At 36.9% G+C, this 24,497-nt stretch overlaps 1 protein-coding gene across 1 annotated transcript in view; it reads left to right on the top strand.

Annotated features, from left to right (window-relative positions):
* The window catches only part of LOC150091578 (DNA mismatch repair protein Msh3-like), a 274,897-nt gene that overhangs the window by 72,586 nt on the left and 177,814 nt on the right, over positions 1 to 24,497 (top strand). The window contains exons 10-11 of the mRNA XM_090369011.1: positions 3,105 to 3,292; positions 16,061 to 16,229. Coding sequence (XP_090225137.1) covers positions 3,105 to 3,292; positions 16,061 to 16,229 — 357 coding nt within the window. The remainder of the gene's footprint in view (positions 1 to 3,104; positions 3,293 to 16,060; positions 16,230 to 24,497) is intronic.

The following is a 24,497-nucleotide window of genomic DNA, read 5'->3' as shown; positions in this document are numbered from 1 at the left end:
TTAAAGGAGCTGTGCATCTTAAAGGAGAATGTTGGAAATAATTCAGAAAGTGATTGTTTATTTAGCCTGCATTTTGCCCTAAAAGAAAAGGTATGGTCGTAGAAGAGCGTGTGGTTCAAAACACAGACACGTATCATTATCTATTTGGGCCACATTGTTAAAAGCATTTGATAGTGGGACTGAAAAGACGATATGAAATGTATATTGTTGGCTCACCAACTTTGTATGATATTTTTTGAAAGGGAAAATTAATTTATTTTATATTTTTATTGTAAAATATACTTTCTATATATATTATAGATTTTTTACCTCATTGTAAAATGTGATGTATAATAAGTTGCAGTGTAAAAATTCATCATTTTATTTTATTTATTTATTAGTTTTCTTTTTTCACTTATGTGTGGCTATAAAATGACCACCCAAATTCTGAGAGGTAGCAAGGATCAGATCACAAGGTTGCTGGATTTGGAGGTTTGACTGTATTAAGGAAATATTAAGGGTAGCCATTAATAACATTAAAGAAAGTTGCATTTCCCTTTATATCATGGGTATTGACAGTGAGAATAATATTGAAACAGATCAATACAGAATGACATGACTACAGGTTTGAATCAGAAAAGGTAATTATAAATAAATTAATGAGGTATTTGGCTTTTTATTTGTTTGTTTGCTATCTACTCTAATACAGCTGCCAATTGCCAATCATATTTAAAATCATTGACAGAAAAAAAAGTAGAGAAAAGGAGATAATGCATGTTATCAATGATTACTTTCACTGTGGTAACCTTATAATAGAGATGCACCAAGGATAACTATTTACTTAATAAATAGTTACCCTTGGTGTAACTATTTATTAATTTTAAATAGTTATACTATTTATACTTAATAAATAGTAAATACCTATTTATTTACTAAAAAAAATGGAATTTGTTGTATAACTTAATGTTGCTCTGCTTTATAAGTTTTTATGTCTTTATTAAGATATATATGAATTGTTTTATGTATGGTTTACTTTTATGCAGTATTAGGTAGTGTATCTTTTTCTTAAAAGATAAAAACATTTGTGTAAAATATTTACTTCTATTTCAAAAATTTGTTTTATTTTATGCATTTCCATCTGTGCTGTGTCTCATACCATAACTGAGTCATGGATCCACTTCTTAATATTCCCCATTTTTATGATGCTCTAGAATTTGTTGGACTATGCAATCCTTTTTCAGCCTACTGATTCTTGGCCATTTTAAGTGTTTCTTTCTGTTACATTTTTCTTGCCTGTGCCAACAGTAATGATCTTTGGCAGTCTTTTCTATTGCAGTAGCTTAGACCAGAGAGTGTCAGATGCATTGTCTATTAGGATAGCATAATTGATGATTATATTGATATGTTAACTTTGCTAATGTGGCTTGCCCATGTCCCAAAGATTCCCAAAATATGCATTTTTAATCAAGAAGGATTAAATTCCCAATTCCCAAATTGTGCCCCCCACCCCTGAGGCACAATTGGTTTTTTTGGGGGGGAAGATGCTTGTTGTTTTCACAAAGCACTTTTTTAATGATATATAGACAAAGCATCCCACTAATCCAAGTATGAAACATTTTTTATTTATTTCTGTTATTCATATTTTATTTCTTTGAAATTAAATGTATTTGAAGTATGTATTAATTTATAAAAGTATGTATAAAATTTTAAGAGACTCAAGGTATAAAAGTTTGGGAACCTTTGACCTATAATTCCGTTGAACGTTAACTCCTCTTTGACATTGGCTATAACTATTCATCTGTCCACATTATGTTTTGATTATTTGTTTTCTTAGCAGAAGTAATTCTTGATCTATTTTTTATATTGATGTGCAGGATTGTGGTACAGGTGTTCTGCTGATTAAGTCATTTTCTTGCCCATTTATCCATTCCATTTGTATTACATATGATTGTCAGAGATATCTGTAGATAGCCCATGGATATATATAAATAAATAAATTTTCTGTTTATACTCCGGGACGACCAAACGGTCAGAGGAGTTCACAAGATAGACAGAATACAAGAAACAGCACCGTATTCAGTAGTCACGGGCTTGAACCCCGGTCACTCAAGGCACGTGTACTTATGCACCCGCGCGCCTGACCACTAGGCTACGGCGGCCTGATTATGACGTGATACTGGCATGTAGTAGTACATTCAGTTTCTATTTAGGGATAGTCCTAATAAGTTGTTCAAAAATGTTTATATGCTCAGAGGCATATAAACATTTTTGAACTAATCATTAGTGTTCAAAATGCATTATGCATGAATTTCTGCTGATCTCGATCATTAGTGCATCATGACTTTAGTTGCTCATGTGCCATAAAATCTAAAATCACCCATCCATCCCGCTGATCTGGACCTGTCTTTTGCACGTGTTATCTAGCCTAGCCTCCTATTAATTTTTTTTTTTTTTTTCAACTAGCTTACTACTACCTCCAAACATAATTCTCACCTTTATTTCTCTTTGTTTATTAATTTTAGTATCAAGTGCTAGGACATGTTGTTTATTTTTTTCTTTTTTTTTATTGCAGGATTTTATAGCCTTTCCTTTCTGGTAGCATGTTCCCCTAACCTGTTTTCACGTGTTATCCAGCTTTTCTTAGTGCAGTTGTGCAGACTTTATGATACTTGTAAAATCCTTATCAGCCACCAAATGAACATAATTTCACTGTAATATAATATTTTCACAAAGGAAAATTTAAAAGTGAAGGCAAAATAATCATGTCATTTATGAATCTGTTATAACATAACATATGTAACCACATTGTCACCTGACTGATTCTAGTGATCCTTTGATTCCCAGGAACAGCAGTTTCATTAGTGAAATAGATGATCCTAGGAATCAAAACTTAGCCTATTGTTATTCTTTTAAAGAATCGGCCAAGTCACTTTGATGTTAAATAAATCTGGTTAGGATGGTTTCACTATGTGATAGAGAGAATTGCCAGCAGGTCAGTTCCATCAATAGCTAAGAATTATTTTATAGCTTATCTGACTTTGCACCTAAAGTATTATTTAAGAATTAAGCAAAAATTAAGAGCTGTTTGTTTATTCTTATAATTCATTGAATTATTTTTTTCTTAGTGCAGTTGTGCAGACTTTATGATACTTGTAAAATCCTTATCAGCCATCAGAAGAGAGATGCATATACTACAAAGAAGTATAGAAACAGAAATTCAGACACCTCCATTAAAATTACTGTTGATAAACATTGTAGAGTTGCTGTATGGGGTTGATGATTACATTCGAAATTTGAATGAAAAAGCAGCAAAGTAAGTAAAATTAATATTTTGCAGTATCATATAAAAAACGTTGAAAGTTATCATCTATTTTAAATGCATTTAGATATTTTTTAGTGATATGATAATGTAATTTTGCCATATACAGTAAACCCCCGTGAATAGCGGGGGTTACATTCCTGAGAAATGTCACAAATACAGAAAACACGAATACTGAGTTATGGCTCCCATAGTAATAAAGGGGTTCCATTCCAAAGTATGAAATATATAAGAAAAACTAGTCTAAAATTTTGTCTATGTATGTATTATATGTACCTTCATAATATGACTATGTACATAGACAGTACATAGTTAAATGCAAGCATATGGCATCGAAATGAAAATAAGAAACAATTTAATATTAAATGTAATATTTATTAGAAATTTCAAACAAATCTTTCAAACCAGTGCCTTTGCTAGCAAAAAAACTTATCCCGCCAGTGCTATCACCAGTTTCGCTAAAGCGTTGATAAAGGAGTTTTGCCTTTTCACGAATGATGAGTGAACTTAATAGAATTTTATTTTGAGTTCGGTCTTCTATCCACAGATTTAAAGCTTTTTCCATTTTTTCTAATTTAACATCACGAGTTACAGAGCAAATTTTTGAAGCAATTAGCGCGTTTTCACGGACACTACGGCGGATTTTTTCTTCCGATTTTTTTATTGATCGTACCGTTGACTTATTGATTTTATAATGTTTTGCCACTGAGGAGACACTTTCACCATTAGAAATTTTGTCTAATAACTCAATTTTATTCGGTAATGTCATCACCTTCTTTGATATTTTCACATTTCTCTTGTTATTCTTAGCCATATTTTTGTACGGGTTAGAAGGAACTTGTCCACAGTAAAGTCACTTTCTTCTGTTAACACACTCGAAAAAGTCTCTTTTACATTGCAAAACGGTAGATTTATCACTTTTGTAAGCATATCAATTTATAAGCATATAAATTAAAAGCAAACGATGAAACCTTCCATGACAAGCGCATAACACATACTGAACAAGGATTAGCGAGAAAACATCCACGCTCGCGATTTTGTCACCCCTCTCCCCCCACCCACTGAGCGCTGTTTTGACCGGGAAAGATAATTTTAGCCACGCCCATGTTTTTTTATGGTGAAAAATATTCACAGCGCTTTAAAATTCACATTTTTTTAGGTTTCATTTTATATTAAATCAGCGATTGTGAATACAGATACCGCGAATAGCGGGGGTTTACTGAACTTATATAGCAAAATTACATTATCACTTGATGCCATTTTAAATTGTAAGGATTGCAAAATTATTTAATAAATAGTCACAATTCAGAAATCACAGAAACACTCTGTATACAACCTGATCTGCACAATAGCTTGAGGCAGACTGAGACTGAAACAAAGCGAGTCGGTAGACCTGCAGTTTAGTGTCCTGAGTAATGTTCAACTAGCAAGTCACAGCCTGCTCTTATCTGTAATCTGGGAAAGCAGCTATTTGAACACGTTTTCAGAAAGAATAAAAAACAATTTCCTGAATTTGATTATAAAAATAAAAGTAGATAATTATCAAAACAATAATGGAAATAGGTAATTATTATTAATTTTTAATTAATAATAACACTAAAGTTTTGTATAACCTAAAAATAATATTATGGTCGAGATTAATATGTACATTACTGTATTATTATTTGTCTGGTCCGTTAAATCCGAAATCCGTTATATCGGGGTGCGTTAAATCGAGGGTTTACTGTACTTAAATATTATAACTTTTTGTTTTTAACAATCCTTAAGCATTACCAATGTTCTGTTTTCTTTCATAATACCATCTAATCTGATGTGGGATTAACTTAAAGGTGTAACTACCATCAAGGGTAAAGGGAAGGGTTTTTGCTTTCGTAAAGGAGACCTTAGACTACAGAGGTCTCAGGAAGTTTTTAAATTCTATTCAGTGGGACCAACCAATGATGTTCAACAAATTCTAATTGGGGGGAGGATTCAAGGAAATAATCATAGAAGCTACAAATTCTATGCTTTTCATACCAACTAAGAAATAATGTTCAAGGCCTAAATGTGGATGTCAGATGAACTAATGAGATGTGTGGCAGAGAAGAAAAATGCATGGGATGCATATAAATTATTAGGTTATATGAAAGACTATGGTAGATAGAAACTAGGTCTGTAATCGAGTCACAAAGTAGGTTAGGCAAGCCAAGGCAGATCATGAGAAATCTTTGCCAAAGGATGCAAAGAAAAACAGGAAAGACTTCTTTACCTATGTAAAAAACTAGAGGGAAGAGGATGAATGACTTTGGTCCACTTCATGTCGATAGTTTAACTGTTGGTAATCCTACTCAGCTTCTTGACAAACTGAATGAAATTCGCATGAGGAATTCTTTAGGAAAAAAGGATGCTAAAAGTTTATCAAACTCTAACGGAGCTAAATGATTTTGTAATAATGGAGAGGAAAGTTGAAGAGGAATTATTAAAATTAAACATAAAGAAGGCACCTGGGGCAGATGGGATCTATCCAATTATATTAAGAGAGGAAGAAAAGGAGGTAAGCAAACCCTTAGCCATAATTATGAGAGCATTGTAGGGGTACACTTTTTCTCTGTACTATATATATATATAATTATTTAATTAATTTATATATATATTTTTTCCACCTACTGTTATTTTATTTAGGTAACTATATGTTACCCTTGGGCCTCTAACTGCATATACAAGTCTTGGGTTAGCTAGAATAGAGTGAGACAAACTGACAAATACATATAGATAATTGCAACATTGTTTAATACAAGGGTTCAAACTCATGTACATACATTATAGTAATTAATAATAAGGGTTAAATTTTCCACTAATTGTCCAATACAAGCAAACTCCACAGGGATGTACCATTGCCAAAGTTTTTACTAAATCTCATTACTATGAAGAATAATTACAATTCTTTTAAGACATCAGTTGGGTTTTATCCTTCCACCGTACAAGTTAATCATGTCATTTGCAGATAGGAATACAGAGTGCCTTATTTTGTCATTCTCTTCTCCCCAGGACTAAATCTTGGCTAGGTATAATAATGATAAACAGTACTTACAATTAATTGTCTCCTTCTCCAGGTTGGGCCAGCTCCTTGGTTTTAGGATGACTTTCCATTGTGGTCTTGATTTTCAGGATTCCTTTGTTCTGTACTTCCTCAAAAAAACTCGCCGCCTAACTCACTCCTTAACCGACCAACTGACCCCCTAACACGGCCAACTCACTCCTTAAACGACCAACTCACTCCTTAAACGACCAACTCACTCCTTAAACGACCAACTCACTCACTAAATGACCAACTCGCCCCTTAAATGACCTACTTACTCTGCTGTTTCCCGCTGAACAAATCCTTATATATATCCCATTTGGTTCTAATTTCTCCCCCACCCCTTATTTTAATAATAAAATCCCCGATTAATTCCTTCGTCCTTGACCTTCTCTGTTTCTCGGACTTTTTCGAGGAATTCTGACCTGACCTTCTTTCTGTAGGTCGAAGTTCACCATCTTTCTGAGATATTTGCCTCGCCCTTAAGCACTTTCCTAATGGTTAATACCTGATCCTATTTTAATCATTTGTTGGCATATTTAATTAAATGTTTACCGAATCAATCTAATTTGTAGGAATATATTCCAATGTTAAATGTATATATTATTATTATTATTATTTTTTTTTTTTTTTTGTTACTAGTAAGCCAAAGCTTACAGCATCTTTGGATTCAGGGTAGTTCCTGTGGACTGGTGATGTACAAATGTTTCACAGAGGAGGATCAAAGGGTGATACAAGTAATTAGAAGACCTGATAGCTTGATTTCTGTTCCAGGGAAAGTAATGGAGTCACTGGTTAAAGAGGTAATGCAGGACCATCTTGACGGGAGTGCATTTATACTTCAGTCACAGCACAAGTTTATTAAGGAAGATTGTGTGGCCAAGTTGATTGGATACTATGATGCAGTAACAAAGAAACCAGATACAAAAAACTAATTTTGATTTCATATACTTGCATCTCAGGAAAGCTTTTGATACTGTTGTGACTTCATTGGCATTAGTACTTTTGCGATTAGTAGAGGCATTAGTACTTTCGTGACTGCATTAGTATTAGTAGAGGCATATGATGCAAGAAAGCATCATATGCCTTGTAATACAGCATCAGCCAAAAAAAAAAAAAAAAAAAAAAAACCTTCCCATTTCACCCATCCATTCACTCCAAAAGTTTGTCCAGCTCTTCCTTCAATTTATTTAAGCTATCAACTTCCACAACGACTGATGGAAGTTTGTTCCAGAAATCAATAAACAAATCAAACCACCCACTGGTTAAAGGCAAATTTCTGCACATCTCTTCTCTTCCTTTCCTCAACTTGAATTTATGTCCCCTCAAATGTGCAATCTGAGCAAGAGAAAGAATCCTATTGGCATTGAGCGTGCGCAAACCATTTAAGGCCTTATACACCTCAGTCAGATCACCTCGGAGGTGTCTAGTCTGCAGTCGTTGCAATTTGCAGAACTTAAGTCATTCTTGGAAAGAGCAACTCTGTCTGCACTGCTCAGAAAACGTTATATCTGACTGCACAATTACTCCCAGGTGCTTTTTATTCTCCACTACACTGTGCAGTATCACACAGTTGGTTACTCTGTGGTTGCTGCTGCCCATATGCAGTACTTTGTATTTGTCAATGTTAAACTTCAGTTGACACCTCTCAGCTCATCTACCCAATTTTCTATATTGTTGATATTGTTGCAGTAGCATACCTTCATTACTGTTATTAACCACCCTGCAAACCTTTGTATCATCTGAAAACTTGGACATTAAGCCTGATATGCCTTTGTCAGCATCATTAATAAATACAGAAAACTATAATGAGCCCAGTACCAAACTCTGTGGGGCTCTGCTATTAACATTAGTCCATGAATAGCAGTGTCCATTGATAACCACTGTCTTCTACTCAACCATCCCTTTACCCATATCTGTAACTTGCCCTTAATGCCACAGGATCATCTAGACAAGACTGCAGTTATAGTTCAGACACAGCATGGGTTTGTCAAGGGGAAGTCTTGTTTGACCCATTTGATTGGATACTATGATCTGGTCACAAAGGAACTGGATGAAAAAAATTATTTTGCATCCAGTTGCAGTATACTTGTATTTCAGGAGAGCTTTTGGTAATGCTGTACAAACTGGAGCAGTATGGCATTAAGGCAAGTTGCTAAAATGAATAAAAGGAAGCCACATTCAATAGACTTAAAGCTTTATGATCTTGAATTTATACTGTATGGTATATAATTTAGCAAAGTTTTGTTTTAGAAGCAAATGAGGCAGGTTGGCTCAAGTTTTTTTTTTGATACTGAGCTATGTTCTTTTTCAATTTGATTCTGCTGAAAATGACCATACCTCTGCTGCACAATATAGTATAGATATAATATAATATTATAAATACAATTGTTCTTTTGTTATGTGTCCATTTTGACACTTTTAAATGTTTGGCTGTGGTATTGGTTACTCTAGCACAGTGTTTCTCAACCTGTGTGCCAAGAGTATGCTTCAAGTTTGCCATGGAAAATGCAAATAAAAAAATAAAATTAATAAATCCAAGTTTTATAATAAAAATTAATTCAAACAAAAAAGTGTGCCGCAAAAGTTTAGCATCTTTAAAAGTGTGTCGCAGCACTTTTAAAGATGGTTTTAAACAAAAAGGTTGAGAAACACTGCTCTAGCAACTAATACCATTGTCAGAAATAGCAACTTATTTTCTAATACTTCTAAGTTTACAATTGCAACAATATCCATGTGTGGTTCTTGATACTTGTGTATTATTTTACAAAAATGTGATAAATGCTTAATGCAGAATTAAGTTCTTATAGGCATATATGATAAATGTATATGAGATTAAATTAATTTTTTCAGGAACTAGTCATTTGTTAATAACCAACAAAAACTTTTTAATTCAGTGACTTAATTGATCCTGTTTTAACTTTACATTCTCAAACCTCATTTAAAGAGCTTTTACTTCAGATATTATGGTAAGTTAATGTGTACCAACTTCAAAAGCAACTTTTTAATTACACAGTAACCCATTAGGTGCCGTAGCTGAGTGGTCAGGCATAAGTACACATGTGTACTTATGCAAGTACACGTGTCTTGAGTGACCAGGGTTCAAGCCCGTGACTGCTAAATACGGTGCTGTTTCTTGTATTCTGTCTATCTTGTGAACTCCTCTGACCATTTAGTCGTCCCAGAGTATAAACAGAAAATTTATTTATTTATTTATTCTTGGGTAGAATTATAAGAGAATAAGACAAGTAAATTAAGCACCTAAGAGTCTAGCTCTCTCTCTCTCTCTCTCTCTCTCTCTCTCTCTCTCTCTCTCTCTCTCGCTCTCTCGCATAATATTGAATTTAATTGTAAAGAGCCTCTAAGTTGATGGGGTGTTGTTCCAGCCCATTCTAAAAGGGAAGGGTGAAAGAAAGAGAGGTACTATACTGCACTGCACTGCACTGTACACAAACTGAAACAAGGTTTACTCTCAGTGAATTCCACTAAAGAAATATGTTATTTTTTCTGGGTTACAATGGCATACACCAAACTTTCAAAGAGGAAGCATATCCTTTGTCTTCCATCCTAAATGATAGTATAGGTTCAGAAACACCTGAAGAAGCTTTTACATTGTGATTATTGCCCATGAATGATTATACTTTGAAATTATTTTTCTTCTCTAATACAAATTAGTGGTACACACCAGAATTCATTTTCAGTGATGTATGGTTTCCACAGCTATGACCAGGGATACAGCGTGAAATTATGTACAGGGTGTTTATAAACTGTTCAGCTGATTATGAAGCTTGATCATGTTACACTTAATAAAGCAACTCATTAAAGAATTTCTTATCACAGAACCACACTTCAGTAAACCTCCATTTGGGCATCTTTGAGCATGTAGAATGTCAACATGGTAGCCAATTTCATTCAAGTGTTTTGAAGTATCTCTTGAGAAATGGAAGTCACTGCCTATTTGATCTGGTCTTTTAACTCTGTGACATTTGAAACTTCTTTTGCATGCACCTTGTACTTTACATAGCCCCATACAAAGAAATCCATAATGTGATATCTAGAGAATGAGGAGGCTGTGGAACGGATCCATCCCGGCTGATCCATTGGTTAGGAAATTTTTTATTGAGGAAATCGTGTGCATGCAAGCTCCATTGTGGTGGTGCCCCACATCATCGATAGAACAAGCAATTGTAGCTATATATCTTCCAGCTGAGGTGCAGCCTACACTTCTAGTATATCTAAGTAATTTGCAGACTTCACAGTGTTTTTGTAGAAGAAAAATGGCCAAATCACCTGGCTGAAGGACAGTGCGCACCACACATTTACTTTGGGACTGTCATGCTCATATTCACGAATTGAGTAGGGACTTTGCATATCATATGTGACAACTGTGTCTTAACTTTACCAGATAGGTGGAATGTCGCTTCATCACTGAAAATGACATTTTCCAGAAAGTGCTCATCTTCATCTGTATCGTTGAGAATGTGAACAACGAATTCCTCTTATTGTGGTTTGTTGTGAGGCTTAATTTTCTGGACCATTGCACTTTTTAAGTACAGTAGAACGTCAGTTATCCGGAATAATATGAAAGGCTGATTTTTTTTCTTTTTTTTTATTAATGGTAGTATTTGAGACAAATGTTTATTATGCTATGAAGAGTATTTCTGTGTTCTTTTTGCATTGTATATTTGGTGAAATGTTGGATTAGGACGAGTGATAAATTTAGTCATTTGCTTCTGTGAACTCAATTTTCCATGACATGTTTTGTTCTCTTCATTTCATATTATGTTTAATTTAGCTCCAGATTCGGTAAGAAATATCTTTTTTTTTTTTTTTTTATGTGAACCCCAAACACGAGAGGTATTAGGACCTATAGTACTTAGTACCGTGCTTGGGTTTGAGGTTAAGAAGACGAAAGAAGATATTTGTTGACATTGGACTTGAACTTCTGTAGATTGTAATTTTCAGGAAATACGTATGAAGGAAGGTTGTTCCAGAAAACGGCAGTTGAATGAATAAATGAGGAAGATGAAAAGTTGGTTCTGTGGGTTTGAAGTTGGACAGTAAATGGATGTTGGCTGGTGGCGGCACGTGTTCGGACTGTTTTGAAAGAGAGAGCAGGAATTATAGAAGTCAATTCAGAAGAACAGTGCCCATGGAAGTATCTGTAGAAGAGGCATGCAGCAGAAACAGTGCGTCTATGAGAAAGCGAGTGGAGAGACTCTGTTAGAGATGAATCATTAATTAACCTAACTGCCCTCTTCTGAATGGAATCAAGAAGCCGGAGAGAGGTTTTGGGGGCACCACCCCAGATATGGGAACAATATTCCATGGCAGGGCGAATTTGCGATTTATACAGAGTGAGCAGCTGTTTGGAAGAAAAGTAACGCCGAGAGCGAAAGAGAAAACCAAGTTTTTTAGATGCAGAGGAAGCAATATTTGTAATGTGCTTGTGCCAAGAGAGATTAGAAGTCAGGGTAATCCCCAAAAGAGATATATCATTCTGCCTAGAAATCGGAGTGTCATTAAAGATAAGCATAGGAGTAGAAGAATCCTTTTTGCGAGATATAAGACAAGACTGAGTTTTAGAAGGGTTGAAATCAACTAAGTTGTCTTTGCCCCACTGGAGAATTACCTGAAGATCGGCATTTAAGGAATTGGTAGCAGATTTTCGAGAAGTTGAAGCTGATTGAGCAGGACAAGGTTTCTCAAAATGGAAAGTTGAATGCAATGTGCTATCATCGGCAAAACTATGGATAGGATTTCCAGTCAATGAAAGAAGGTCATTGATATACAAGAGGAAAAGAGTGGGGGAAAGAACTGAACCTTGGGGGACACCGGCATTAGTGGAGAAGTTAGAAGACAGAGAGCCATCTACCATCACCCTCAGTGAGCGATCAGAGAGAAAACTGGATAACCAATTATTAAAAACAGTTGGCAAACCATAAGATGGAAGCTTGTTTAGAAGACCTTTATGCCAAACACGATCAAAAGCCTTTGAGATGTCAAGAGCAACTACTTGTGTTTCACCGAACCTTTCCATTGAATTAGTCCATAAATGGGTAACATAAGCCAGAATATCTCCAGTGGATCGACACTGACGGAATCCATACTGGTGATCGTTGATCAGACGGAAGGTTTCTAGGTAGTTTAAGAGTTGGCGGTTAATTGATTTCTCCATTACTTTAGAAAGAGTAGAAGTAATTGCAATGGGACGATAATTGGATGGGAGGGATTTGTCACCCTTTTTAGGAACTGGCTGGATATGAGCAAATTTCCAAGCAGAAGGAAAAACACCTTTGGAATAAGAAAGTGAAAAAAGGCGGCAAAGAATAGGAGTAAGTTCAGGAGCACAGGTTTTGAGAACAAGTGGAGAAATACCATCAGGACCTGGAGCTTTCTTAGCATCAAGATTCATCAAAATCCTTCTGATATCCTTTTGACGGAAGACCACAGGAGGCATTGAATGGAGCGTGTTGGGAATGGTGGGAGGTGTTTTACCAAGATCATTAATACATGAGCTGGAAGAAAAATGGGATGCTAGAAGGTCAGCTTTATCCTTGGCTGAAGTGGCAACAGAACCATCTGGTTTGGACAGAGGTGGGAGTAAAGATGGGCAAAAGTTGCGGCCAATAGCTTTGGCAAGAGACCAGAATGCTCGGCTACCATTAGGGCAAGAAGCAAGTTTTCTACTCATAGCCTGTTCAAACTCTAGTTTGGACTGGTTAATAACTGCTTTACAACTGTTGCGAGCTTTGGTGTAGGCAGAAAATGAAACTGAAGAATTAGAAACAAGCCAATTACGATATGCAACATTCTTCTCTTGGACACCCTTAGCACATTTATTGGAAAACCAAGGTTTAGATAAAGGATGAGATTTTAAAGTGGAGTGTGGGATAAAGGATTCCATTCCTGCAAGAATAATTTCACTGACACGATCTGAGCAAACGTTGACATCAGAAGTTTTGAAACAGTAATCCGACCAAGGAAAAGAAGAAAAGAAGTCTCGCAGGTCATCCCATTTTGCATTCTTGTAATGCCAAACAACACGTGGTTGGGAATAGCCATGAGATAAAGGTTCCATTGGAGAAGAGACAATCACCAAGTTGTGATCTGAAGTGCCTAAAGGACCTCTCACTTCAACCTTGTACTTAGAAGGGTTGTTTGTGAGAAAAAGATCAAGCGTATTGGCTGTATGATTAGGATTGTCCGGTATTCTTGTAGGTAAATGAACAATCTGTGCTAGGTCATTAGTAATTGCAAAAGCCTCAGCATCTCGACCTGCTGGGTCGGTGTGACTAGAAAACGGAAGCCAGCTGGAGTTGTGAACATTAAAATCACCAAGGAAAATTACTTCACTGTTAGGAAAGTTGGACTGGAGAAAGTCTAGTTGCAAAGAGAGGAAGTCAAAGAGCTCCAAGTGATTAGTGGAGTTGGGAGAACGGTAGAGACAACAGATGAATTTGACACAATGAGGTAGAGAGATTTTAAGCCAGAGAAGATCAAAGAGAGGAGATTCCAAATTGCCAAGTCTCTGACAGGGAATATCAGAACGGACATATGCACAAGTACCACCTTTGAGGCGAAAGGAATCATACAGCGAATAATTTGGGCAACTGAGATGAGCAGTAGATGAATCAACCGATAACTGAGATTCTGTCAGAAAAAGTACATGGGGTTTGGCAGACTGCAAGTGGAAATGGACATCGTTGAGATTAGAATTGAGACCACGTATATTTGTGAAATGAATTAGGAAAATCGGCCCAAAACTGTGCAATTTATTATTTTTCTTAGTTTTTTTTTTGGTAAAATGTAAACAAAAAGGAACAGCACTGAAATGGGCAGAAAACCAGGAAGAATGCAATATAATAAAATCAAATCGATATTATTAAGGAACTTGAGAGATTTAGCAGCAGAAAAATAGGTCATAACAATGAAACGAAAAACAATCAAACATTATGTTAAAAAATTACTTTAAATTTTTTCCACATAAAATTTGTTGTAAAATACCTATCCAAATATGTAAATGTGCGAATTTTTATGTGTAACTTATTATTATTATTTTAATTAAATAAATTCATTTTTTTCACACTGTTTAAGGTCTTTTTCTTTTACCTTAATACATTATAACTGAATTTATTTAACTTTACTTTATGTTCAATTATCCGGAAAATTTTGCTATCCAGAAGAGGGCTGACATTAATTATTCCGGATAACTAACGCTCTACTGTTTAAAGTTTTAATCTCTTGTGACCCCCCTTCCCCCCCCGTGCAATGTTGCTTGCAGTATTTGTAGCTGCAGGCTTGCTTGGTGGTTAGATTTGTGAGACTTCTGGTAAAACGTTATCTGCAAGTACAGTAGGCCTACCTGCTCTTTTCTGGTGCAGCACACTGTTGGTTTCTTGAAACTGTTTCACTCATTGATTGTTCCATAGGTTGATCCTTCTGAAATTCCCATTGAAAACATCTCACTGGAGATTTGGTATCCCACAGTCACAAAATGCACATTGTTTTCTTCTGCACTGTTGTTATTTTAATGCTGTACTTCACAGTGGTTGCTGGGATCAAGCCTGCCAACTGCATGAGAAAAAACTTATTGGATTGCTTTGATAACTGCAGCAAACCATTTTAAGATACCTATTCTAGTAAAATTTTAATTGAGCTTCATAATCAGGTGAATAATTTATAAACACCCTATATATGCTGTTTTCAGGATTAGTAACTGTTTTGCTACAAATGAAGATGTTAAAATTAGACTCTAACATATGGCCTGCAAATTTGTTAAAATTTAATTATTCTTAAAAATTCTAAATATTTTAAAATCTATTCTGTAACTAATAGTGATTATTCAAACAAAGAAATCTTCTTGTTATCATTCGTATCGTAACAATTTATTTTAACTGTCTCCAGCATGTGCAACCTGTATCTCTGTTTATCTAACTGTGTGCACCACTGAGTTGGCAAAATAAAACTCTTCTCCACTTAAAATCAAGACAGATTTATTGACTGTCACATGGAGAAGAGTTTTATTTGGCAACTCAGTGGTGCATGCAGCTAGAGGAAACACAGACTTAGCTTACTCACTGGGGATACTTAGAAAAAAGAATGTTGGTTGAGATAAAGATGTAACAGAAAGATGTCTTTGCTTGAATAATAAACAAGTTAAGAGTTTTTTGTTCATAAGTTTGATTTAAATGGCAAAGTTTGTTTTATTTCATATATATATAAATTATTACTGATTCACATTGCTACATGCATAAAACAGATAACCTTTTACTGTCTGCATAATTTTTCTTATTATTTTTGATATAATATTTGTTTGTTTAATGTAGGTTATTTTGCGTATCTTTCTGGCATTGGATTTTGATTCTTCATGACATTTGAACTTATAATGAAGACAGTAATGCGTAATAATATTATTAAATAATAATATGGCAGTGCAATTTTGTGACTTTTTTTGTAACTGTTTTCTTTTCTAATTTGAAGGGATGTTGTTAATTTTAGTGATCATTATAGTACAATATGAGTGTTTTATTTTGAGTTTGTATTATATATTATTTTGAAAGTTATTTTATAAAAATATTGTATCATATTGACCTTGTTGATATAAAAGAAATATAACTTTAAAAATAATATTTTTTATTATTGCTGGTGTAGCAGTTATGTATTGATTGCATCTTATTTTTGTAACATCTTTTTTCTCATAGGGAAGGTGATAAAACAAAAATTTTTGTTAATGCTAATCCATTTCCAGTTATGGCGAGACAAAAATTAAAAATAGAAGAAGTTACTGTTAAATTAAAGGATTTGCAGCCTATCATTGCTCACCAATTACGCTTACCTGCCTTTTGTTATAGTACAGTATCGGGTCAAGAGGTATTTTGTTATCTTTTTTTAATTAGAAGAAACAGTAATGAAGACCTTTTCTATTAGAAATAGTATTAGGTTAATGTTGCAAGGAAACAAAGTAGTCTTAAGTCTTATGTATTCTTTGAAAGGCAATACATAATGAAACCATTAAAGGATAAAAAAAAGGCACTTTCAACAACATGTTAGTAATGCTGATTTATTGCTGAGTTGCATAGTAATTTAGGCATGTCCATTGCATGGGGATTCATATCTCATTCAAATCTCTTTGCAGATGCATTATTTCTAAACTTTGCAACTTACAGGGCTCAAAGTATTTTATGCTAAGAATAACCTTTTGTGCCCATAAATAATCTTGTTGTTCTTCTATATATATATAAAAAAAAACAACTCTTTATGTATTCCAGGATAAAGTGTACCAGTGGGACACTTAACAGTGTGATGTGCATGTTTTGTGGCAGTGTATGAGCTTTATCTCACAATTTGTGGATTTATATTGCACAAATACATTACCCCAGGACTACATCCATCCTAAAAAGAACTTTTCAAAGCTGCATGCAACTTTCAAGGTGGATTCAATTCTCAATGGTTATCGAGCTATGGTTAGAAAATATTGGTATGTTTAAATACTACAGGATTGGTCTCAGTAAATAGTACAATAACAAGTGGCAACCCTGCAGATAGAAAAGTGTGGTGTGCCACCTGTCTTGCTCCAACCAGAACACAAAAATATGCCATTTAGTTCACTGTGAGTCATGGGCCGGTGCATGTGCATATTCAGGCTGTGGAGGCCTACATGTGTGAGAAGAATGTTACATCCGTGCAACATGAGTTGCACCATGGAAACGACCGCCATTTCTGTGTTCCTGACAGAAGGTTGATATCAAGGTGGTTGAAACAGTGGTGAAAAACGGGTTTAGTCACCAATAAGAAGCATGAGGGGGGCCCCAAAAGACAGTGCATACACCTGACAATGTCCAACGAGTCCGTGAGGCTCTGCAGTAAAGTCCCCAGTGATCGGTTCAGCGCCATGCAAGGACACTGCACATGTCGCAGTTCCCTTTGTCGGATTGTGAAATTTGATTTAAAGTTCCAACCATACAAATTGCAAGTTGTTCAAGAGCTATGTCTGGCAGATAAAGTGAGCAGGCGAGACTTCTGCACAAAATTCCTTGAGATATTGGAACAGGACAAGTTAATTTTCACTTCTCTGGTTATGTCTGATGAAGCAAACTTTCATCTTAATGGGTTTGTAAATAAGCAAAACTTCCGTTACTGGGCAGACAGCAACCCGTACCTTCTTCAGGAAAGACCTCACAGTAGCCCAGAGGTTGTCGTGTGGTGTGCTGTCGGAGTTTCCACAGGCATTGTGGGGCCGTATTTTTTTTTTGAAGACGATGAAGAACACACAGGGACTGTCAACGCCGAGTGATATGAGAACTTTTTCATTCCAGAAGTACCGAGAAAAGGTCTTCTCCACACGACTTGTTTTCCAGTAAGATGGGGCCACAGCCCACACAGCCTGTACCACGATGGCTAAGCTGAAGCAGTTCTTTCCATATCAACTGATCTCACAATTTGGGGATGACCCGTGGTCATCTAGTTCTCCAGACCCGACAGCAACAGACTTTTTTCTTTGGGGATATCTCAAAGACAAAGTTTTCTCCTGGCAGATACACAGTATTGGGGATTTGAAGATGGCAATCTGAGAAGAGATTGAGGCCATTCCCAGGAAATGATTCAGGATGTCATGAGGAGCTTTCGGGAGTGCTTGCAGAAATGCATTGACGCCAATGGAGGTCATTTGCTAGATATTATACTCAAGACATAGACAGTTTTGGTGTATCAGTAATTGCAATTTGTGTAAATCTGACAGCCATAAATAAATTTTGTGTAGCCATGCATTAGTTCTGACTATCGCCTTTTTCTTTTGTACTATTTACCGAGCCCCACCCCGTATAAATGTTTTTGTGACATTTGACAGAAATGACAGTTCATAGTTGTACATGATTTTATATTGGAATGAAGCTGAATTAAGTCCTTGTGTGTGGGCTTAAATGTATAATGTTACCATGCATGTGCACATTCAAGTGAAGGTTTGTGCAAAGGTAGTATAGCAACTCGTGGGTTGTACATTACACGTGTTATACCATTTGTGCAGCAGTAGTAGGGAATTGAAAGCATGCCCATGCCATTTACATTTAGTAACAAAGAATATGTAGATTTATGATTTGCCAATGGGTTTTGTAATGGAAGCATTTCTGCTGTCGAGAAATATTGGAGACTATTCTTAATGAAAAAAAAAAAAAAAAACCCACTTTATACATACCAGAGGAATATGTACCACTATACTAGTGGTACACTCTACTTTACTTTAGGATGTATAAAAATCCCTAATTGGCATGTATTTTATATTGTTCATCGACAGTTGTGATAAAGAAGGGTTTCCAATGTGTTCACCCTCTGATTGTGCTGTGGGGCAAATCATGGATAATGTGGAGGGCATTATTGAAATAGTGCAGTACAATTAATTGTATTTCCATTAAATGAATTTCCATTTGCTTTAGTGTTTTGCAGACAGTATTATAGGGGAGGTTATATGTCAGTTCTCTGTCTGCACCATGAATGGCAAATTCAGCACCTTGAACCCTTGGGACTTTGGTAGGCATTTGAAATACTGTCATTGGTTAGTCACAGATACTCTTCCTTTATTAATACATCTCATTTACTGATGATGCTCAGTTTTCTTGAAATAGTGATATTAGCATTAGCATTAGTAGAGGCATTTGATGCAAGAAAGCAAGCTTATGCAGCATCAGCCAAAAAAAAAAAAAATAAATAAATAAATAACCACTTCCACTTCACCCCCCTCTGTTCGTTCGAAATACCTGTCCAGCTAAGCCTTAAACTTATTTAGGCTATCAATTTCCACGACAAGGGATGGAAGTCTGTTCCACCAACCAACCACCAGCTGGCTAAAGGCAAATTTCCTCACGTCTATCCTACATCCGTCTTTCCTCAATTTGAATTTATGCCCTCTCAGGTGATTATTCTTAGCAAGAGGAAGAATCCCATCAGCATTGAGCATGCTCAAACCATTCAAGGCTTTATACACCTCTATTAGATCACCTCGCTGGTGCCTAGTCTCCAGACACTGTAATTTGCAAAACTTAAGCCTTTCTTCGTAAGAGCACCCTTTTGACCATTCACTAATCTTGTTGCCCTTCTCTGTACTCATTCCAGCATCTCTACATCCTTCTTGAAATGAGGCCTCCAGACATGTATACTCTAGGTGTGGCCTGACCATTGCCTTATACAAGGGAATAATCACCTCCTTATCCCTACTAGAAAAATCCCTATATATCATCGACAATACACCATGAGCTACTCTTGCAGCCCGTCTGCACTGCTCAGAAAACTTCATATCTGCCTGCATAACCACCCCCAGGTCCCTTTCATTCTCTACCACTGTCAATGTAGTACCACAGAGTTGATACGTTGCTCTGGGGTTGCTGTTTCCCATATGTAGTACTTTACATTTGTCAATGTTAAACTTCATTTGCCACCTCTCAGCCCATCTGCTCAACCTTTCCAGATCCTGCTGCAGTAGCATAGTGTCCTTGACAACCCTGCCAACCTTCCTATCGTCTGCAGACTTGGACATTAAGCTTGATATACCATCATCAATATCATTTTTAAATACAGAAAACAATAATGGACCCAATACTGAACCCTGAGGGACTCCACTAATAACATTAGTCCACGATCAGCAGTGTCCATTGATTACTACTCTCTGTCTTCTCCCCCTCAACCACCCCTTTATCCATAGCAGCAATTTGTCCAGTGCCACACTGCTCCAATTTGTGCAGCAGTCTTCTATGTGCAACAGTATCAAAAGCCTTTCTAAGATCCAAGTATATAATATCAAAGTTATTCCCTGCATCCAGTTCTTTTGTGACTGCATCATAGTATCCAATCAAATTGGTCTGGCAAGACTTCCCCTTAACAAATCCATGCTGTGTCTGAGCTATAACTGAAGTCTTGTCTAGATGATCCTGCAGTACTTCTTTAACCAGTGCCTCCATTAATTTTTCGGAAACAGAAGTTAAACTAACAGGTCTATAATTACTTGTGTCGCCCTTTGATCCTCCTTTGTGAATTGGAGTCACATTTGCACATCTCCAGTCCATGGGTACTTCCCCCGAGTCCAAGGAAGCTCTCATAATTATGGCTAAGGGTTTGCTTACTTCCTTTGCTGCCTCCTTTAATATAACTGGATAGATCCCATCCACCCCAGGTGCCTTTCTTGTATTTATCTTCAACAATATCTCCTCCACTTTACTCTCAGTTATTACAAGATTCTCTAGCTTATTGACAGAGTTGAATACACCTCTGGCATTCCCCTCGCTGAATAACTCCTCATGTGTGAATGTCGATGCAAAATATTCATTTAGTTTGTTAGCTACCTGAGCAGGATCATCAACAGTTGACCCATCGATATCAAGTGGACCAATCTGATTCATCCCCTTCCTTCTAGAGTTTACATAAGTAAAGAACTCTTTGCTGTTTTTCTTTGCATCCGTTGCCAAAGATTTCTCGTAATCTGCCTTCGCCTGCCTAACCTCCTTTGTAACTTGGTTACAGATCAACTTGTATCTATCATAGGCTTCTGTGTCACGTGTTAATTTGTATGTATCCCATGCATTTTTCTTCTCTGCCATATGTCTCATTAGTTCGTCTGACATCCTCTTAGGCCTATACCTTGAACAATATTTCTTAGTTGGTATGTAAAGCCTAGAAGCTTCCAAGATAAGTTCTTTGAATGCTTCCCATTTTGAATTTGCTGTTGGTAACATCATCAGTTGGTCCCACTGTATAGAATTTAAATACTGTCTTAGTCCATCGTAGTCGCCGTTACGAAAGCAATAACCCTTCCCTTTACCCCTGATGGTAGTTACCTCTTTGAGTAAATCCCACTTCAGCACACTGTGATCACTGCCACCTAGTGGTTCATTTACCTGCAGATTCTTAATGCATGAAGAATCACTACTGATAATCAAATCAAGAGTATTACTTCCTCTAGTTGCCTCCCGAACATGGTGATGTAGAAAACAATCATCCAATAAATCCACAAAACCCTTGCTAGTGTGTGAGTGACCAGCCCCCAAATTCCAGTCAATATCTGGGAAATTAAAATCCCCTATTATAAGGCTCTCTGATTTACTGGCCCACTCTATTTCCCTGTACAGTTTCTTATTATACTCATCAGAGTCATTAGGCCTATAGCACACTCCTACTCTCAATTTTGATCTCCAAATGCTTATGTCACACCAAACTGACTCGACACTGCACTGTCCAGCAACGTCGACTGGCTTCACTTCCTTGGATTTTATGTATTTCTTAACTAATAGCATAACCCCTCCTCCCTTCCTATCCTGTCTATCCTTTCTGTAGACACTGTACTCCCCAAATTCCAGTTCTGCATTCCTTATATCTGTGTGACACCATGTCTCTGAAATCCCCACAATATCTGCCTTTGATGTTTTGAGCAATACCTCAAATTCATCAAATTTATTCACTAAACTCCTAGCATTGGTGTACATGCAAGTATACATGCACCTTGTTCTTTTTCTTAGCTACCCTAACACAACCCATGTGTTTACTTGTACCCCAATTATTCCCAGCAGTCTCTGAAATATCCTGCATCTTATTTTCCAGGCTGCGGCTTATTCCAATAGAAGCAGTGCAAGAATCACTTTAACCTCTGCCAGTGGCTACTGTTAATCTATTAGTCCTTGTATCTAGGTCCTTGAGGTTGTCACAGACAAGCTGTTCTTGCTACCTGGGAGTCTAAAACACTGATGGAACTGATATTCGGGTGACACTTAAGTCAAGTGGACCCAATTTCGGTGAAGTCTGGACAGTCTATGACAGCCAAATCCTCTGCTTGCACCTTCACGATGGTGGGACTGTTAGTAATCCTGGGTATAACCTCCATGCACAAGTACATGGTGGGTGACCAACCAGGTGTGAACCGACGTAAGCAGGGGTCGAGGTGTGGCGCCCACACCACATGGAGGAACGCCGCCCCTCTATGTTACCAGGCACTACTAGGTGGTAGATGACTCTCATCAACCGGTGAAATACCACCACTTTGCTTATTGGAGGCTTGAAGTGGTGGAACCCATGTTTAGTCTCTAGAGCTAAGTTCCGGCCAACCCTTCCGTATCTCTTCCATCATGCAGTATGATTGATGATTTTTGAGGTTATGATGAATGTCATGGCAAGATCCAATATTCCTTACATTTCGAGGGTACAGCTCTAAAACGGTGTTCGCAGGCCGCCCGCTAGATAGTACACCGGACCAAACCTATTGGTAACTCTCTAGGAGGCTTCCGGATCAGCTAGTGTATAATCTTGCTACCTCTACTCTGCCAGATAGTGACTGGAGGGAGTCCGAGTAGTGCGGGGAGCATTGTCGAGGCCACGTTATGTCAAGGATCTGGGTATATTCTTACCACATGTACGCCATATCCAAAAATTTCATTACTTCATACAGCATGTCCCACCCACTTTTTCTTACCATTGAATACACCATGAATTGTCAAAATAATAGAGCAAGCTTATCTGCGAAAAGATCTAAACCTCCCAAGGACTTCCTAATTCATTTCACAAATATACGTGGTCTCAGTTCCAATCTCAACGATGTCCATTTCCACTTGCAGTCTTCCAAACCCCATGTACTTTTTCTGACTGAATCTCAGTTATCAGTTGATTCAACTACTTCTCATCTCAGATGTCCAAATTATTTGCTGTATGATTCCTTTCGCCTCAAAGGTGGTACTTGTGCATATGTCCGTTCTGATATTCCCTGTCAGAGACTTGGCAATTTGGAATCTCCTCTCTTTGATCTTCTCTGGCTTAAAATCTCTCTACCTCATTGTGTCAAATTCATCTGTTGTCTCTACCGTTCTCCCAACTCCACTAATCACTTGGAGCTCTTTGACTTCCTATCTTTGCAACTTGTCCAACTCCAGCCCAACTTTCCTAACAGTGAGGTAATTTTCCTTGGTGATTTTAATGTTCACAACTCCAGCTGGCTTCCATTTTCTAGTCACACCGACCCAGCAGGTCGAGATGCTGAGGCTTTTGCAATTACTAATGACCTAGCACAGATTGTTCATTTACCTACAAGAATACCGGACAATCCTAATCATACAGCCAATACGCTTGATCTTTTTCTCACAAACAACCCTTCTAAGTACAAGGTCGAAGAGAGAGGTCCTTTAGGCACTTCAGATCACAACTTGGTGATTGTCTCTTCTCCAATGGAACCTTTATCTCTTGGCTATTCCCAACCTCGTATTGTTTGGCATTACAAGAATGCAAAATGGGATGACCTGCTAGACTTCTTTTCTTCTTTTCCTTGGTCTGATTACTGTTTCAAAACTTCTGATGTCAACGTTTGCTCAGATCGTGTCAGTGAAATTATTCTTGCAGGAATGGAATCCTTTATCCCACACTCCACTTTAAAATCTCGTCCTTTATCTAAACCTTGGTTTTCCAATAAATGTGCTAAGGGTGTCCAAGAGAAGAATGTTGCATATCGTAATTGGCTTGTTTCTAATTCTATAGTGTCATTTTCTGCCTACACCAAAGCTCGCAACAATTGTAAAGCAGTTATTAATCAGTCCAAACTAGAGTTTGAACAGGCTAAGAGTAGAAAACTTGCTTCTTGCCCTAATGGTAGCCGAGCATTCTGGTCTCTTGCCAAAGCTATTGGCCGCAACTTTTGCCCATCTCTGCTCCCACCTCTGTCCAAACCAGATGGTTCTGTTGTCACTTCAGCCAAGGATAAAGCTGACCTGCTAGCATCCCATTTTTCTTCCAGCTCATGTATTAATGATCTTGGTAAAACACCTCCCACCATTCCTAACACGCTCCATTAAATGCCTCCTGTGGTCTTCCGTCAAAAGGATATCAGAAGGATTTTGATGAATCTTGATGCTAAGAAAGCTCCAGATCCTGATGGTATTTCTCCACTTGTTCTCAAAACCTGTGCTCCTGAACTTACTCCTATTCTTTGCCGCCTTTTTTCGCTTTCTTATTCCAAAGGTGTTTTTCCTTCTGCTTGGAAATTTGCTCATATCCAGTCAGTTCCTAAAAAGGGTGACAAATCCCTCCCATCCAATTATCGTCCCATTGCAATTACTTCTACTCTTTCTAAAGTAATGGAGAAATCAATTAACCGCCAACTCTTAAACTACCTAGAAACCT

Source organism: Mastigoproctus giganteus, chromosome 1 (genome assembly GCF_048544385.1).
Source record: "Mastigoproctus giganteus isolate SK-2022 chromosome 1, ASM4854438v1, whole genome shotgun sequence".
In the NCBI taxonomy this organism is placed as follows: Eukaryota; Metazoa; Arthropoda; class Arachnida; order Uropygi; family Thelyphonidae; genus Mastigoproctus; species Mastigoproctus giganteus.
This window is presented reverse-complemented; position numbering and strand designations above follow the sequence as displayed.